This window comes from Centrocercus urophasianus, unplaced genomic scaffold (genome assembly GCF_019232065.1).
Source record: "Centrocercus urophasianus isolate 14NV4802_14NV808 unplaced genomic scaffold, USGS_Curo_1.0 seq_10, whole genome shotgun sequence".
In the NCBI taxonomy this organism is placed as follows: domain Eukaryota; kingdom Metazoa; phylum Chordata; class Aves; order Galliformes; family Phasianidae; genus Centrocercus; species Centrocercus urophasianus.
This window is the reverse complement of record NW_024884142.1, coordinates 70,578,852-70,598,437: the sequence shown is the minus strand read 5'-3', so window position 1 is coordinate 70,598,437 and position 19,586 is coordinate 70,578,852. Positions and strand designations below refer to the sequence as shown.

At 44.2% G+C, this 19,586-nt stretch overlaps 1 protein-coding gene across 1 annotated transcript; it reads left to right on the top strand.

Moving 5' to 3' along the window:
* Nucleotides 1-4,744: 4,744 nt before the first annotated feature.
* QPCT (glutaminyl-peptide cyclotransferase) lies at nucleotides 4,745-19,472 on the top strand. Its single transcript, XM_042826443.1, has 7 exons — nucleotides 4,745-5,508; nucleotides 8,999-9,145; nucleotides 11,256-11,537; nucleotides 14,022-14,198; nucleotides 15,043-15,142; nucleotides 15,631-15,747; nucleotides 17,756-19,472. The coding sequence occupies exons 1-7, from the start codon at nucleotides 5,173-5,175 to the stop codon at nucleotides 17,899-17,901; spliced, it is 1,305 nt and encodes a 434-aa protein (XP_042682377.1). The 5' UTR covers nucleotides 4,745-5,172; the 3' UTR covers nucleotides 17,902-19,472.
* Nucleotides 19,473-19,586: the final 114 nt, after the last annotated feature.

Genomic DNA, 19,586 nt, shown 5'->3' with positions numbered 1-19,586 from the left:
TCTCCCCCGCCGCGCAGCCCCGCGGCTCCCCGCACGCACCAGAGCCGCCCGGGCCGGGCTGCGGCGCGGGGGCTGCCGGGAGCTGTAGTCCCGCGACCCCACCGCGGTCCGGGGCGCCGCGAGGCGGCGAACTACAGCCCCCGGCGCGCCCCCCGACGGCGGGGCGCAGCCGGCGAGACGGCGCGTGCGCGCTGCTGCCCGACGGAGTTTCCGTTACTTTCCTCGCCCGTGGCGGTGGGAGCCCGGAGTCGCTAACGGGACGGCTCGCCGCTCACGGCCGCCGCCCGCACCTCGCCTCGCCTCACCTCCGCAGCCCTCTCGGCTCCCGCCGTGCCGGAGTACGGCCCCGCGCCGTCCGGCCTCCGTGGCGTTCTCACAGCTCCTCCCGCCGCAGCTCGAGCTGCGCCCCGCGCCTGCCTCCCTCCCGCGGTCCGCCTCCCCCGCCCTCCCCCGGCCCTCCATCCGCGCCGCTTTCGGTTCACCTTTCCGGGCGGCGGGTGGCGCGGCGCAGTGCCGCCGCGATGTCTCCGCGGCCTCGGACGCGGCCCTTCGGCTCCGCACAGGAAATGCTTGACCGAGTGTGTCACCGGATCGCGCCGGCCTCGCCGCCGCCGCGCTGACCTGGCGGCTCCGAGCGGGTGAGGCCGCTCACCGCTCTCCGTGCTCCCTGTAGGGAGCTGGTGCTTCCCCTCAGCGAGTGGCCGGGCCCGCCGCCGTGCTCCAGCCGCCCAAATCCTTCACCCAAATCCTGTATTCCTGCTCAGTGTCAGTAGTGCCGCATCGCCAGTGCGTGTATCCGGAGCAAACGCTGTGTGAAACTGGTTACAAATCAAAGCTGCGCTCCAGCCCCAAAGCTCCCTCCTAGAGACAACCCATCATCTCCCTTCTGGCTTTGGTTGCATTTCTGTGTACAGCTCTTAACGCAATATCCACTATCATCATCATTTGCCGAAGTTTAAATGATGCATGCGTGGCAGGGAAGCTGCTAACAGAACTTGACAGAACTCTAGCTCTCTGCTCGGCGTGCATAAGATGAAGAAGCTGATTAGTGCTATGTCACTTGTGCTGTTTGTAACGAACGTTTTTCATTTCCTTCATCTTATGCTCCTGGGGCATGACCCAAGACCCGCTGCAGCTCAGCAGAGGCTTTCTACTTACTTCACTCAGTGCAGCTGATATGGCATGTAACGAAGGCTGCGTTCCCACTGGAGAGAGTTCACTTGATAAAAAATTAGCCTGAAGCCGCTCACTGAAATCTGGAACTACTTTTAACCCCAACTGTAGCAGCTAAGCGCCCATTCTGCTTTTAAGTGGTTTCAAATGCTAAAAAACACCCTGGGACTTTTTAATGGAGGCTATTCCATGAATAGAGGATGTTCTCGCTAAAGTTCTGCACCAGATAACTGAGCAATACTCATTTCCCTTTTCCTCCTGAAGTGGGACTCCCACACACCAGCACTACAAACAGAGCTCACCCCACCACCATGAGTTCCTGTGTGTAGCACAGCAAGGAGTCACACTGCACAGTGCTTAAAGCTTCTCGCAATCTGAGTAACAGCCCCACAATGGCCATTTATGGACACTACCAGATGGACGTTAGGAATTACCAGTCACTGCACAGAGATTATACTTCTTTGTGGAGAAGCTCAGCTTTGTATCATCCGACCAGGCTGAAGCCATTCAATTTGCTGCCCTAAGCCATAATATCTGCTTTTTCAGAAATGAGAACAGAAGATGGATTAGTTGAAATCGATTTATTATAGAACATGGGAAAGCATCCATCAAAACAGAGCAAACAGTTATAAGCATTCATGCAGCGGTACTTTCTGCTAAATGAATACTCCTAAGCATCCAAAAATGGCCTGTTTGCAAAGATCTCAGAGCAAAACACGTGTGAAAGCAGCTCTGCATGTCAGCAGCTATGTATAGAGAAGCACATACAGCTGTGCATATGCCCAATAGAGCCTATGTGCTCACGCAGCGCAGCATTACAGCAGCACCAGCCCTGGCTGTGCCAACTGACACAACTGTTATGTTTTGAAATGTTTGTGACTCTCGTAATTAGTGATTTCCTGTGGAATTCATTGAAGTCCTTCATCTCTTTCAGAGCCCACATCAGTCTCAGAGCTTGTTCTCACTGCAGAGATCTTTCTCTACCAAACCCAGCTGCACTTCGCTAATTGCTATCTCCTCTAGGTGCCAGATGACAGGAAATACGGGTAACTTATGCTGTATTTATTTACTTTTTCAAACCCCATCTTTTCATTCTAGACGGGTCACTGTCTGTAATGTAGAAAAGCTGCATTTGGAACAACTGCTTTTTAACTCTGAAAACACATCCTTTATATCCCAGTTTGAGATTACTTCTATAGCACTGTGTCAGCACATGGAAACTGAATATATTCATTTCTGTGCACCAATCTGATGTGTGGAACGTTTGCGTATCATCTGTCTTGGTTACAAAGAAGGCAATGTCCTAGGATAGCTGACTGGACCATTTGTCTGAGAAATTCCATTAGCCTATAGTGCCATGATCATTTTTCACTATTTTTGACACTGAGTTTGCATAGCAAATGTGCCTGTGCGAGATCCACAAGAGCTACCAGAAATGCCTGCAGAAAGAGCTGTTCTTTCTCCTCCCCTCCACCACCACCCCATACCCTGTATGTTTAATTGCTGTTGAAGTTCACGGTCTCTTTTCTCCCTAATCCTCTGTTATAGAACTGAAAAAGAATTAGGGGCTCACATTTGGTTTGGATAAAATCCCGAAATGTGGATGTGCCTCTGAATTACCTCATCATCTCAGTTTGAGCCCTCAGCTGAACTTTGTCCTAAAATCCACCTCCAGAGAAACAGTGAAAAGTTCAGTACGGGCTTCAAAAACATGGAATCATGCCTTCAATCATCACAACAGCTGAGGCTCTTAGGATGTCCCCAGGCCTTTGGGCTCCTTGTAACACCAGCCACGCCACCCTTTGCTGCAGCTTGTGCTGCACCCTCACTGGTCAGGCTGCCTAGAAATCTCAACCCACACAACCCACTTCGAGCACTAAATATTAGCTGGACTGAAAGCACAACGGGGGACATCGAATCTCCTCTCCTTGCCTATTAGCTGCAAGAGCCAAGCATCAGAAAGCGCAGGCTCCATTCGTACTGCTGCTGCCAGCTGTGCTCCCGGATCTCAGCAGATGGCACTGTCACATCAGCCTGGGCACAGGAAAGAAGCAGCGCACAGATTGTGTTTTCACAGGTAATGCTTGTTTTTTTTCTTATATATACATATATATTCTCTAATTGGTACCTAGCTACATCTATTCGAATTTCAAGTTAATAAACCAAATTAATAAGATAAAAGAGCAGCTAACCACTGACACCTTACCAATTTGGTAGTATGGAGTAGGACTAAACAACGCATTTCTCCTTTACAAATCACTGGAAAACAAAATGTTCATTACATTTGTTTGTTTGTTTGTTTTAACTTTTTTTAAAAAACTATTTTCTAAAGTAGTTACATAATTCTCTTTGCAGCTGTGACCTGCTCTGATTTTTGCTATGTTTTTATTTGTTATTGCTCTTTGTCTCCTTAGTCTTGTATGTACTGTTAGATGGAAAAATCTTTGGAGAATCAAATGAGAGGGCAGAGAGGTCTTCAGAAGTGTTACCAGGATGTATTTTGGTGAACTGGCAGCAGAATCACTGAGTACTGTCCCTTTTCCTTCTCAGCGTCTGTGCTGAGACATCCAGATCAATGACCTCAAACAATTCCACTCGTATTTTAACAAAAATCAGTTTCCCAGATGCCACCATCCCATGCCCCCTGCCTAAATACTTTGGTACAAATTCTCCTCATGTCACTCTTTGTACAGCTGCTCTCAAAGCATAGGAAGGGCTGCTGCTTCCCTCCCTCCCCCCACTGCTGCTGCAGTTACACATATGCCTCTGTTTCTGGTGAGCACAGGACTGTTTGAACGATTGGAGTAGGGGGAGAGGGGAAAAATATCCCGTTTGAGCCCTTTATGCAACTACCACTGTTATTTCCCCACTAAGCCACATCCTTTAGCACCACATCTAAACGTTCCTTGGACACCTCCAGGGACAGTGACTCCACCACCTCCCTGGGAGCACATTTCAACACCTGACCACTCTTTCAGAGAAGAAATTTTTCCGGATACTCAACCTGAACCTCCCTCAGATTGCTGTCACTTGGGTTGGTGGGCTTTTGTCTGAGAGGCTGCTGCCACTCTTTGTAGTCCACACTGCTCTTTCTTGGTGATCAAATGATTGCCCATTTCTCCCTACTCTGTGGTGGCTTGGTTTTACATTTGGAATGATTTCCTAACAAAGATGAGGTATGGAATTCTGTGGGAAAAATGGCATTCCTATACACTAACTTGTTATTTCCCCATCTATGAAATCTTGGTTACAGCCACATTCTTGGTATCCACTTATAAGGGTGCTGACTTGGCAGTAAGAATGTCAGCTGCAGAGAGCCCATCTGTCCACTGGGCAGCAGAACCACCAGCTTTTCTAGGAAATCTGTTGATCTAGTTCGAAGATCTGCAAATGGACAAATGGCTCTGCTTCTCTGCTATTAGCCTCACAGGCTCTTTGAATACTTGCCATGCTGTGCTTCCAGAACGTGGTGTCTCAGGATGAGGCTGGAGAGCAGCAAGAGGATCCTCTCCCCTCCTTCATTTTAACCTTTTTTTTCCTTTCAGTTGCATAGAATCATAGCATATCCAGAGTTGGAAGGGACCCATAAGGATCATCGAGTCCAACTCCCAGCTGCACACAGAACCAGCTAAGAAGGAGCCCATAGAACTGAGCGTGGTGCAGACAGTCCTTGTACTCCCACAGGACTGGGGCCAGGCCTGCCATCCTGGGGAGCCTGTGCCAGTGCCCACCCACCTTCTGGTGAAGAACCTTTCCCTGGTAGCCAACCTGAATGTCCTCTGAGGCTAGCCCGAGCATTAAGAATAACGTGATAATTGGAGACTTTTCTGTGGAATTTCTGCAACGCAAAGGCCAGAAGTTTTGTACAAAAGCACAGCCCAAGGACAGTGACACCGCCTGACCTAAATGACTCGTGTGCAGAGAAGCTTGCCTGCTTGTTTTCATCATTTTAATTGACCTGCTGCAACATTTCACTTCAGCACCTATTTTCGCAGAATCATGGAACCGTTTGAATCAGAAGGGACCCTTAAAGGCCACCTGGTTCAGCTCTCCCACAACAAACGGGGACACCTACAGCTAGGTCAGGCCGCTCAAAGCCCAGTCCAGCCCGAGCCCTCCGAGCCTCCCGGCAGGGCCGCGGCCGGGAGGAGCCCGGTGCCGCCGCGGCCGCCTCCCTCCCTCCCTCTTTCCTTCCCGCCCAGCCTCCGGCGCTGCCTCCCCGCAGCAGAGCTGGGGATGGCGGGGCTGGTCGGGGTGCTGTGCCTCGCCGCCGCCGCCGCCTGCCTGCTCCCGGCGCAGGGGCGGGAAAGCGACGCGGGATGGACTCAGCAGAAGGTGGGTCGGCCGGGCCGCTGTGGTTTTCCGCCGCCTCGCGGGTTTGTCCTTTGTCCCTCGGCCCGGTGCCGGGGGCGCTGCGCCGGGACGGGCGGGGTGGGCGCAGGTGAGGGGTGATGACTGCCCCAGCTCCGGGTACCGACGGCCGGGCGGGGTGGGAGCAGCTCTGCGCCTGGTAGGGGCTGCAGCCCGCGGCTGCGCTCCCGGAGCCCCGTCAGACTTAACGCCGCTATGGAGACAACGAGGAGCTCTTCCCGAGGGGATTCACGTTGAGGTAGGAGAAAGAGGATGGGGTGGAGATGATGGCAACTACACAGGGATTTTGAAAAGATACAGTATTTTAGCGTCTTGTAGGGGCCACGCTGTATTCTTCTTCATTTAAAACGCTGCGTGAAGTTACGGGGAAAAAAAAGTCTTGAGGTAATGCTTAAGGAAACAACATGTGTAGCCTCTGTTTCTCTATGCAGTTCTCAGTGGCTGATTACAAAATGCCAGCATAGCTTCTTAATGAACCAAATCACATGGAACACAGCTGATCGCAGAACAGTGAATTCCATTGAGTTAAAGCAGTCACAGATTTCAAAAAGGAAAATGATAAAATCACAGAATCGTATTCCTTTAGTCCCCTCTGCTGGGTGGCTGTAGATGCTCACCTGGAACCACAGAGCTCCGCTGACTCCATGCACTGCTCTCTGCCTCCCTCAGCGAGAGCCAGGACAACCTTCATGCCTTCCCAGTCACTCCTATTCAGTCCTTGTTCACTTTTCCCTTGATATCAGTCAGTGCCCATTCAAGAGAGGTTGTGGGTTTTAATTTTGAAAATCAGCAGAAACGTCATTCTGTTCTACTCCTGTTATCTCTCTGTGTATATATTTATATACACAGTTATTCATACATATACATCTATCACATATTAAGAATGTACACTCCTAAAATAGCTGCTAGAGTACCTACATGTGCATACATTTAAGACTGTGTAAGTGAAGCAGACCTTCAGCTGTGGCAGTGAGCACACAGCTGTGCAGCCCCAGTGCATCTTTCAGCCCCCTCAGCCACAGTGACACACTCTGCACCTCATCTCACTCCAACCCTCTGAGCTGCTTCTTCATGATGCTCATGCTTCCTCCCACTAACCATAGAACCACGGCACTTGAACTCCTCGGCCCTGGCAGGCACCCACCAGGAACCACTTCCTCTTTCTCATCAGATTCTCGGCCCTTCTGCTCTTTTTCCCCTGAAGGGAAGCATGAGCCAAAAGCTGGACGTCTAAGGAGTGCACAGCCCACTCCCTCCTGCTCACACAGGCAGGAAGAACCAGCTCCTAAACTTACCAGCTCTCAGAAGAAGAAAGCTTCCATTGGCACTGAGCCAGAAGGTACTCAAATCAGCAGGATAAGTACAGGTTGCTGGTAGAAGCTGCCATTTGTACAGCTTAGTGCAGATGGCTCAATGGCAGCCCTGCCATGAACACACTGCTCTGCTGCCACCCCATCCTGCAGCAAACAGACTGAGCAATCCCAAGGAATGAGCCACCAGCACACTTCACTCCATTCTTTTACTTCACGAATGCTTTTGTAATGCCTTTCATTTCCCAGCTTTGAGTGTATTTTCACTAGTATGAGTGAGAATGTATTCCTTTCTTCTGAAGCATTTTTATACATTTGTACTATAACAAAAACATTTCTTTGCGAAGTGTTTCCATGACCCCAGCTACCAGGAAAGCTCTGCTGCTATTCAGCATCCTCACAGAGCCTTTCACTTCTTCAGATGTCCTTCCCACTCCTAAAGCATGCAGTTCTACATCCCTTCTTTCCTCCTAAGCAGATCGCTTCTGACATTTCTCCTGTCTGCCTTATCTATGTATGTGGAATGGTCCTCACACAAACAACAGCAGGGAAACTGGAATGAGGAGAATTAAATGCTTAATGTATAGTCAAGTCCAGAAAACAGCTGTGCTGGTATCTGCTTTGCTCAACACAAACTAACAAAGGAGGAAAGGTGACAAGTTGCGAGACAGCAACTTTTTTTTTTTTTTAACCATATTTGTCTAATTAATTAATTAAGATAAAAGGTAATTCCAGGAACTGCAGAAGGTCCGAAGGGCAGCATGCTTGATGACCAGGTAAGGAATGATTTTCTGCAGTCATTTTAGACAGAGATTAAACAATGCATGTGAGGAAGCAAGGAAAAGAATGATTTTTTAATTTTTTTGTCGTTAATATATTCAGTGCTGAAGTGAGAGTAAATGCATCTAAGAAGACATCAGCTCAGTGCACCAGCAGCCCAAAAGCAACTCCACAGTTAAGCATTTGTAAGACAGGAGAAGAATAAAATAGAAAATACCATTCTCCTGCACTATAAACTGTGGTTCTGTCCTGCTCCTGTTTCTCTGTCTTTCATTTTCTGAAAAAAGGATGAGGTAGGCGGGGCAGACTGAAGAATGGCAAGTTTCATCAACCCTGTATGGCAGTTCTGAGCAAAGCATGAGCAAACACAGCAAGGTATATCAATGGGAGAGGGGACCAGAAGGAATTCCCTGTGACAGAAACACAGAATGGGTAGGATACAAATATCCTATGATAGTACCTATCATGTTTATCTATAAAACCAAAGGTGGCTTGAGAAGTTCCCGAGAAGACAATCGCTGGAGTCTGAGTAGGTTCGAACCTGGTAGCCAAAGAGCATTTGAGATGTCCTTGAATTTCCCGCCTGGCATTCAGCTGTTGCTCCATGACATCATAAGGCTCATCCCTGATGGATTTGCCAGCCCCACAAAGATGCGACAGGTATTCCAGGGCATCTCAAACAGTGCCAAAGATTCATCCCTAGGCAAGAGAAAAGAAGCACTTGGGAAGTAGCTAGCACTACTGGCTGTCATCACAGGAGAGAAGTTGCCACTTCTGAGGTTAACTCAAGGCTAACAACACTGATATGGACCTGAGTACACTCTGAAAGAGCTATATTGCACCGTGCAGTCACACCAACTCTGCCCTTGTGGATAGAGCCACGGTAACACCACTCTTCTAGGACTGAGCTGGCTGATGCATTTCTTCGCAGTGCTGTGCCCTGTAATGTGCACAGACCATAAAGCTAAATATTATTGCTGCCAAAATAAGGCTTGTGGGGTTTGTCACAAAGAAATCTTTACTCGAAGGAGGCACTGTTGAGGACATGACTGTAGAATACATATAATTAAGATATCAGAAAAAAGAACTCAATAAAAGGCAGAGTTTGGTTAGTAGGTAACTACTTCTCCCATGTTCTTAGTATTAATTTTACATGGAAATCAGAGCTAGAAAAGCCACAGAACCTAAAAATGTCTTTTTCTAAATTTTTGTCAGAAAATCTGTTCTTAAAATAACTGTCAGTAAACCAAAATAGCTCCATATACTGAAACATTTCCATAATTCATATAATCATAATTCTGAAAACGACTATGGTTAAAAAAATTTCAGTAACAGTTGCAGCAATCTTTCCTTTTTCTCTCCAGTATTCTCACCAACCAAGTACTTTACATCCTGATGCTATCCAAAATGTTGCAGAAAAAACAGATGTTTCTGAAATGTGGGAGAACGATTTGCGCCCCATCCTGATAGAAAGATACCCAGGGTCACCAGGAAATCACGCCGTACGACAGGTAAGGAAACAGTTCTGCCAACCTCTAAGCACACCTATTCTTTATTTGCTGGTAGAGCCTTTAGGGACCACAAAGGGACAAGTTCCTCTCATGTGGTAGATGAACCTGACCTTTGTGCTAGTGCACACCATGCAGTGTCTACAAGACACAGCCTGCACTTCAGCTAGCATTACTTCCCAGGGCTGCATGGCAAGAAGAAAGATTAACTTCAGGTTTCAAATTAAGAAGCTGACCCCAGGTCTGATAACTGAAGTATAACACAGTGCTTGTCCATTTCCTCACATGAGCAGGATTTTGGTGGTTCAAACACCTGGAATCCTACACATCCCCACTCTTTGTCCTGGAGAGGTCCTGTTAGAGTTGATTAATCCATCCAGGTGAGCCTTGGAGGGATCACAGAGGTCCACACAGGTGGGCAGCCTGGATAGGCAGCACAGCAGCATGATAGTGCTGGGCTAGCACAGCCACATCGTGCTTGGCCCCAGGCTGGTGAGAGCTCCAGCATATTGTGCTTCAGCCACAAGGATTCAGCATGAGTAGGATCTCACAGTGCAGGCATCTCCAAGGCTGTGTGCCACACTCACTCCTACTTATATCAGCCAGCCCAGAGACTGAAGCACTGGCATGGCCCAGATTACTTAGAAGGCATTTGCAACATCTCAAGAACCGTCATCTACCCTTTAGGAATCAACTCAACAGCTCCATGACACCCCTAACTACAATAAGCTTATTTGCCACTCTACAAATGGTAGGTGAGGAAAATGCAGCTTTTTTATACTGGTTGCTTCTATACATTTAGTTTTGTGGTTTCCTTAGTCATACACTAGAAGAAAGCCAGCTGAAAGGGAAAAAAGGAAGAAAAACAAACAACAGGACAGCCTGGAATAGAAAACCACAAATTACATTCAAAAAAAGGATCATTTTGTTACAAGGTAACAGCATATATTGCAGTAGAAAAAAAAAAATCCTCCCCTGAGACAGGGAAAAACATCAGACTCCTGGAAGGGAGAGGGTGGTTCCACTCACAGATAGTGCACCCTGGGAACTTCACCCAGGCTTATGTACTCCTCTATAACAGAAGTCCTTTGCTCTGTTGATGTAGTCCTACAGATGGTGGGGAGGCCATATGATGCCATAAAAGCTTCCAGAAGGTGACCACAAGCAAAATGGAAGCTTCTTCTAACACAGAATTTATGGCAGCATTCTTACTGACTTCACTGAGAGCAGGACAAGTCCTCAAAGTCTATTTCCATTTTTTCCCTTAGAGGCTTTTGCTAATGTTTATTTAGAGAGAGAGGAATCTGCCTTGAAGAAGCACTCTAGGGACACATAAAAATCAGCTGCTCAACAGAGATGGCCCTCTAATAAGAGTCAGTTAGAATTCTGTACTAAGTACAGCCTGAGTAGTTAGATTTATTCTTTTAAACATGAAGCTACCTAAAAATGAATCATCCTTTACTTAGATCCGCTGCATCAATTTTTATTAAGGGCCTCATTTCTAAGACATTCTGAAATGCTTCATTTATTCTGTAATTGACAGGCATCACTGTCTTTTATAGCCTCGCAAGCAACTTATGCCACTTGAAAGGCAAATTTCTCTTAGAAGGTAAAAATACCAATATTTTCAAAAATGCCAATGTTGTATTTATGGAGACTATACATAGCAATTGCCAAAATAGCTGCAAGTTCTCTGCAGCCAGTTTTGACACTTAAGGACACAACTGAGTTTATATTTGAATGCTGTATCAATCCTAATTACCCCTGGAAAAGTCTGGCTTGGAGACTTCAGAGGTCAACACCTCAACAACATCACCTTGATGGGCAATCACTCTAAGCTATCTCAAGACTCCAACTACAAGGGACAGAACGGAGAGATGAAAAGTGAGTGAGCCAGTCAGAGGGTAGGCTAAGGCAGTGAGGATGATGCTTATCTTATTTTGTACAGTGGCATGATTATTATAATCATTTTTGCTATAAGAGTAATCTATTAAAAACACCAGAAATAAGCTTCAGAGCCACTATTGCTAATTAGCTACTGATAATTTGTCTGCAGTGCCTTTCCTTCAGTAATATTCATTTGGTATATATACAAATATATATTTCATTGCAGCACATCAAGCAGCGTCTTCAAAGACTCCAGGCTGGTTGGGAAATTGAAGAAGATACCTTTCAGAAGTACACACCCTATGGGTATCAAACATTTTCAAATATCATCAGCACTCTCAACCCCTCTGCAAAGCGCCACCTGGTCCTCGCTTGTCACTACGACTCAAAGTTCTTTGGCCCACAGTGGCACGGAAGAGTGTTTGTGGGAGCAACCGACTCAGCTGTGCCCTGTGCCATGATGCTGGAGCTGGCACGTGCCCTGGACAACAAGCTTCAGTCCATCCAGGTAGTTGGCTTGGTTCCTTCTCATATGGTTTTGCAATAGCAATAGACCTGAGGGCATTTCCATGCTCTCCCTTTTGGTCTGTGTCTGATTCCCTGGTTGCTGTGCCTATAGGAAGATCCCCATCGTATTCCAGAAGAACTGAACAGAGATCTGTACACGTGTGCTTTAGTACAGGATAACATTACAAACTCACATGCAAAGTGTGAATATCTTATATACACTATATTAAAGCAATTTACACATGGAGAACACACTTAATAGACTTAATGAGATATAGTTCTTCATTATACATAAAAAGCACAGAATCCTATCCAGCCATTCCTACCCTATTAAGTAAAGCACTACGTTTCTTTCTGAATGATGCATTTTTAAAGTCTCCCTGTTGTACTGGGAGACAGCTGAACCGATTGCTGTGGAGGAGTTACGCTGTCACATGCCCCCAGCCCATAACAACTTCAACATTTTCTTCCTGTTTTCCTTTATCGGTTTGAGTCGTTTATTTAATAGATGAACGACAGCAATCTGAGTGGAGGAATGCAGACAAGTAACGTGATTACATTATCAGACTCTGACCACAGGAAAATTTGCTTCCCAGCACTGCCACTGCTGGGCACAAAAATCTCTCGGAGCTATTTCACAGACTTACGAGTGCCATCTACTGGCTCGGTGTTTACTACTGACAGAATGCTCACCAAACACCAACAGATTTCCACAGGAAGCTTCCTCAAACGTTTTGCTAACTAGTGGAATGTACTCAGTTCAGGTATTGAGATCAGCTGTTTACAGTTGTCTCCAGAACTGACTTGTTGCCTTCTGACATTAGAAGATTTAAAAATGGAAAGACTAAGGATATGCCATGGTTTTTAACTGCAAAAATGAAGCACTTCTGTGAACACACGCAGACTCCATTTACAAGCTTCATTTAGAATAAGCCTGCCTGTTACTTCTGGAACAACAGATTGGATTATTTTTTTTTTTTTTTTGGCAGGTAATATGTTATTTCTTGATTAAGTTTTCATTAAGGTGACGGCATTTGACAGAAAAGCAATCTAATTACTTTGCACAGACCATCACTCGTACAGCCCATTAACAAAATATACTTTGGGACCCATCTGCTTAATCCATTAGCAGTGACCTTTTTGCTCTGCTCACAGCAGCATAACAGACTTTGCTATGCTTTCAGCCAAATCTATTTATACTTGAAACTGCGATCTTTATCTTGATGTTTCTTCAGTTATACAAGAGTAAGTTTTAAAATTAAAAGGGCAAAGAGATCTCTTTACATTATCCAGACCTAGGAACACGTTAAGCACTAATAATAATGGCAAATACTGCTTTCTAAAATTCAGATGGTGTTAATGCCATTTCCTCCAAAATGTAATGAAAACAACTGCTATCAGAAGAGGTCTGTTCTGTGCGAAGGACAAAGGGCAGCAAGGCAGTGCCATTAGAAAAAATCCATACATTGCTGTGGGCATAATCAATAATCATCTTGCCTACATGAGTAACATTTTATAGAGGTTTTCCTCTATTGTTTGCATTGGATCAGCTCCAGCCAGTTGGGAATTGTGGCCCATACAGGACGTGACTGCTGCCAGTGACCCCACCTTTTTAACCACATCATGCAATTCCATTTGAAGAAAAAATTATTCATAGAGGGGTTAAAATATTCACAGCAACTGCCAACATCACAGTTCCCGTATAGTGGAGCTGAGCTGGGTTTAGCCATGCTGTAAGTTACTAGGAAGCGCTGCCAGAACAAACAAGGCTTCAGTTAGTAAACAGAAAAAAAGAAGGCTCCTTCTGCCTTGAGAAGGAATTTTACATAGATGTCTCCTTTGTGACCTTAAATACAATAATCATGTATATATTCTCAACAGTTTCACTGTTGTGATATTGTTGGTGGCCAAAGAGGAAGAGTGTATCTATTCCTCTCTCTTCGGTTTCAGGGTAAATTTACCTGAGTGACTGCAAGTATCCCTGAAGAAGAAGAAATGATCATTCTCATGACTGACTGCTCTTTGTCCCTCAATGAACCATAAGCCTTTCATAATTCATCCCCACTTCAGAACTGTAGCAGGAATACTATTCCTTTGAGGCACTGTCACAGTATTCACAGCACTCACCTCAGATGCCGTTGCTGACATGTCTCCTCTGCTGCTCAAAATGATGTTCTGGCTACTTGGTTTTGTAGACTTTTCTCAAAATACTCACCTTACATCCACTGAAGCCAAAAATAAAACTTTCAACCAGAACCAAAAATCATGCCAGGGTGGGGGATGTGTCATTGTGTTAGATTAATAAGTAATAATAATTGATCACTATGTCACCATGACATGTTTGAGATTAATGTCCATAGGAAGGCTTGCATACAGTACTCTGAAGATACACCCATACCAAAGGGGCTTATCTGACTGCAGTATTCTTTCTTTACACAATGCTCTGGCCAGAATCAGTTCTGCCACCTTTTACTTCTTCCAACAGACAAGCTCAACATCAAGACCAGACCTTTCACTTCAGCTTATCTTTTTTGATGGAGAAGAAGCTTTTGTCCGGTGGTCCCCTTCTGATTCCCTCTATGGGTCTCAACACTTGGCTCAAAAAATGGTATCTACTCCACATCCACCAGGTTCAACCACCACAAACAGACTCCAGGGCATGGTAAGTGTCTTCACCTCCATAAGTAGTAATAGCAAACTGCAGTTGTTTAATAATCAATTAAGCCAAATACCCAAGAAACCAAGAACCTCACCTAAACTGAGGCAAGCTTGTGAAAAATTTAGACATGCTAAAATACGGAGCTGGCAAGAGCTTTTCAGATGGACCAGCACAAAACTCAATGCAAGTATGAGGATTTGTAGAAAAAAAATGTAATATTCAAATTTACTACAGTATAAACTAGGGCACCTACCTCCTTTAATAGAGATTCTTCAACATGATCACTAAAGAGCACAGAACTAATAAGATTCTTTGAAGAGAAAAAAAAAAAGCCGCCCAGCTCAGCCTCGGAGTCAGACATCTCAGAGTTACAGCAAGCTCTCAGGGTTGTCCTTTGATTCCTACAACATTTTGTCAGCTCCCTTCTGGTTTCCCAACTCACTGCTCCGCCACTGTCACTCTATCTTGTGACTCATAAAATGTCTTTCCCTTGACAGAAGCTGTTCTCCAGGGAAGAAGTAATTTTCTCTTTTTTCTCCCCACATAACATATTCTTTTAAAGGGATATAACTTATAAACTGTAAACAAAGCAACACAGCCTTCTTCAGAAAGAGGACTGGACAAACAGTCTGTCCCTCCTCCTTGGAAAGGCAACAAGATGCATTGGGTCTGAATAGGGTTCTGCTAATGAGTTCTTCTCAGGTACTGTGGTAGAAAAGCCAGATCTTTGTAAGGAGCTGTCAATGACCCAGTCATCATCTGCACAGGAACCAAGAGATTTCATTGCTGCTGCTGGTGGTGGTGGGTAACTTTAAGAATACTGTGCTAAAGATTCTTTCTTCTGTAGGACCTGCTGGTACTACTGGATTTAATAGGCGCACCAAACCCTGTCTTTCCCAATTATTTTCCAAACACTAGCCGATGGTTTCAGAGGCTTCAAGCAATTGGTAAGGAGAGGGGCATGGGCTCTTAATTTAAAGATTTAGGATATAGTTTTCAAAGGAAAAAGCCATCTAAATCAGATTTTTAGATTACTTTTCTGGTTTACAATTCTAACATTTAATGATGCAAACATTAAATTTGGTGCATCTTCAAAACTGATAACTTCATACATGTTTAATTAATAAAATAACTATGATTCACAGACACTTGGAAAACATGATTCTGATGGCCACTTTGTGACTCTTGGGTTCTGCTTCACTTTTGTGTTTTAGTTCTTACTTCTGTAAATCAGTGGTAACAGCATCAGTCTTGGGGTCTTCTAAGTACTAAACAAATGCAAAAGACAGTCACCAGCTTCTTTTTCTTGCTTAATGGAAAAAGATTCCACAAGAGTGGAAAAATTCATTTGTGGTAACATGCCTTATATTGTCCAAAAGCTGTAACAGTCACTTCACAGTCACTAACTAACAGTCACTTCCATTGTGAATTACAGAGCAGAAGCTACACGGTATGAATCTGTTGAAGAATCACCTTGATGAAACACAGTATTTCCAGAATAACGTATATCGAGGCTTGGTTGAGGATGACCACGTTCCATTTCTATTGAGAGGTACTGGCAGTTCTAATACTGCTTTTAAAATACAAGTTCAATAACCAAAGCTCCATTTAGTAAATAAACAGATGCATATGAACTTGTTTTTTTCCAGCTTATTTGCCCCAGGTTGTGGCTTCAAACTCCAATGTTATGCAGGCCTAGTCGTAGCTTTGAAAAACATAGAGGAAAAGCAGAGATAGAACCATCCTTACCATCATTTTGTATGTGCACAGCTCCAACGGCACAGAAATAATGGAAATTTCTGCCAGCACTACAGTGTTCCACAAAGATGAGTAACTGACCCAATGGGCCATCGCTACACACCACACCAGCCTGCTGCTTACTATTTCTAGAAGCAGCGAGACACACAAAAGGGCTGCGTTTGCAAAGATCACAAAAGTTTCTGAAGACCTTTTGGCAAATTTACTGAGTAATGCTCACAATTACCTGTTGAAATTTGAAGGCACTAACTCCTGCAAAAGCTAAAATATTCAAGTTAGACTCTCATTTACTAGGGCAGAGATGGGAAAGGTGTATATAGTAATCAGTAAGAATGGCAAAGGACACAACATGCATAATGTGCACTAAGTGCATACCTGAAATTTTCCCTACCTAAGATCCCTCCCAGCAGACACCCACACCACTGGCACCACGTTCATTCTTTTCTTTCAGGAAGCAGCCAAAGAAAGGGAAAGTGGTTACATTAGTGCTACCCAACTTGCACAGCTACAGGTTGGTGATTAAAGCTCTTGCCCAGGTGCAAGATGTGGATTTGATGTTCAAGTACTAGGTATGGCACCTTCTAAATAAAGGTGAGCCACAAAAGAACAGCAAATACAGCACATTCTTCTAGTTGAAGCTATCCATCATAAGCAAGGACTACAATAGTTGCATTGCTAGAGAAGGACAAGGTCAGAAGAAAAGTAAGACGAGTTCAAAGCTGCTACATAGGAAATCTACATAGGAAATAAGGGAGATACTTCCATAACCAGATCTTTTGTTTACGTCTGCTTGTGATCTACAACTACTGAGTAATGCTGAATCAGTACACAGCTCTGCAAGCAGATGAGTGCAGTCATACCTCCCCACTTCTGAGCAAGCACTCCTTTACCTGAGCTGCACTTACAGTCTCTTGTTCAATGGATTTTCAGCTCCATGAGTCCTTCATTTCTGGAAGGCAGGACTCAGCTCCAATGAAATACATGCAGCTAGCACATACATATCCAGGGACATAAGAAAATCTACATGGGAGAAACCGGTCAGGGACTACATCTCAAAACCTTTTCTAATGATATAAACAACACCCAGTGAAAATAAAGATTCCTCTTTGCAGCTGAAAAATGAGGAAAAGTGGCAAAACAGGAAAGATGGACAGAAACAATGCTCCCCCACTGTCCTGAAAGAGGGATCAGGAGACAGCCGAATGAGTTGTTCTTTTATCTAGAAGTTGCATCATGTATCAACATACTGGTGGCTCATGTCTATCAACATACACACACACAGTAATACATTTAAAAGTGTAAATCCTTTTATGTGAGGATAACAGTGGTTCTGTTCGCAGGGAGAAAAATACAGGCATTCTAATTTACCACTTAAGGAGAGGCCTAGGAACTGCTTCAAAAACATGCTAAATCCTAACGCTGGCATAAGAACATAGTAATTGGGAGCTGCAGTGGTTTCTCTGCCCTTCTCTAGCTCCTAAACACAACTTGAACCACTACAATGCATGGAATCCAGGAAAAACAAAGGGGCAGGTACCACAGTACAACTACTAGCTGCAGATACTTTAAAAAAGATAGTGCTTGAAGGAGGGTATGGATTTTAGGAAACAAATAGTGAAACGGATGGGCTGTAGTCACAGACTTTAAAAAAAAAAAAAAAAAAGATTGTAGGACTGCAGTGGTATACACTCCTTCAGAAAGTGAGCTGAGTAGTTATCTGACTGTCAATAAGCAGTGGTGTATCAACTTACTTAACAGAAGTTCTCCAACGTGGTTTCCAAATTTCACTTTGTTCCTCACAGGGGTTCCAGTCCTACATCTGATCCCGTCCCCTTTTCCTGAAGTATGGCACACTATGGAGGACACTGAAGAAAACCTCGACCAAACCACTATTGAGAATCTCAGCAAAATCCTCCAGGTGTTCGTACTGGAATATCTAAACCTGTGACAGAAATGTAGGCTGCAAATCTTACTTCATTTTAAATGTTGTTTGCTCACCTTCCCTTCTGTTATTTAATTACATCAGAGTGCACTGAAGCAAAGCAAAATACGGCGATAGCTCTTGTTACACTGATTACTGTTTCTGCTGTTCCCAGCTCAATGTTCCATATAAAGAAATAAAATATGGCATTAAATAAAAATTAGTTTCAGCCCAGAAATAATTTGATCTTTCAATGTCTTACCTCTGGATAGACCAAAATAAAATTCCAGAGTTTTCCCACATTGTTATCACCGTTTTTATGTCACACATTAAGATCCAGCAGGGGATGCCTTCAGATGTGTTCAGCTCAAATTTTTTTACAAGGTGTTACCAACTTCAGCAGCCTTCAGCAATGGAAATTTTTTAATACATTACCAAAAAAGGCAAAAAATCACATTAAAACAAACTTTGCTTTGGGCTGAACCAAATCACATGATCACGATATCAGCTGCAAGAACTCCTGACACACAACAGGGATTTGTTACTCTCTCTGTTCTCTTCCCTCCTTTCCCTCAGGGGGAGGCTGCAGGAGACAAGAACACAGCACAAAAATCAAATTTCTCCCAGTCGTTTCTGGATACTTTTTGATGGAGAAGCTGGTGGGGAGTGAGAGCAGTGGGAAGTGCTGTGGGGACTTCCACTATGCTTCAGCTGCACACAGAACAGGCACTGTGTGGGAGCAATGACCAAACACAGCGTTTGTGCGCCTCAGAATCATTCACAGTTTCACCCAAAATAATAGGAAAACTGTTTGTAACACAGACTACATCAGAAGTAGCCAAACTATGAATGTGATCATTTTAGAAACTGCAGTTTTATGTAGGTACCATTTTAAAAGCAATGTGCTACCTATAAAGACTGAACTAAGTACAGGAGTGAGAAGGTGACATCAAAAAGCCAAGAACCTCTCTCAGAAGATACTCACCATTCTAACAACCCTGCACTTGTACATTTCTTACTGGAACTGTTCAGTACATTTAGTGTAGCACTATGGCAGCACAAATCTACCTGCAATGACATCAGTTAACAGAGGAGGCCAGAACAGCAGTATCCAAAAGCTACATACAGGATTATGGTTTCCTGTGGGGAGAAGATGACGAGGACATCTGAAAAAGAAAATAAAACAATACAATAATAGTTGTTAATTAAGCTAGTAGAAGATGATGTCAGTATTTGCCTGTTTTGAACTTCCTTCATTAGAAAGTTCTGTACTGGACACAGAGATTTAGAAAAGGAAATAAATAAGCTGTGAAGCTATAGGCACATCAGATGTGGCTTCTATTTTAGTATTTTACCATTTCCCTAAATCAAAGATTTCTGAATCTAAGCAGAATATTTACAAGCATTTTAAAGTTTCAATGGGAACTTGTATTTACAACAATGCAAATTTGTTAAAAGCTACTATTACATAGCAGCCTGAAAATGAAAGTTGATCTGTCTTTAGTACTTGAGATAGGACAAAAAAAAAAAAAATTTGTTTTCCATCATTTTACTGTTTGTGAGAAATGTTTCTGTGTATGAAAATTCTGAAGTAGAACGCAAATAAAGTTCCAAAAATGGGTCAGATGTGTTTCTTTTTCAAATAAATCTAACTGCACATTCATGACTACATCAAAGCTACCTGATCTATTTGTGATCATATACCCCTCTAC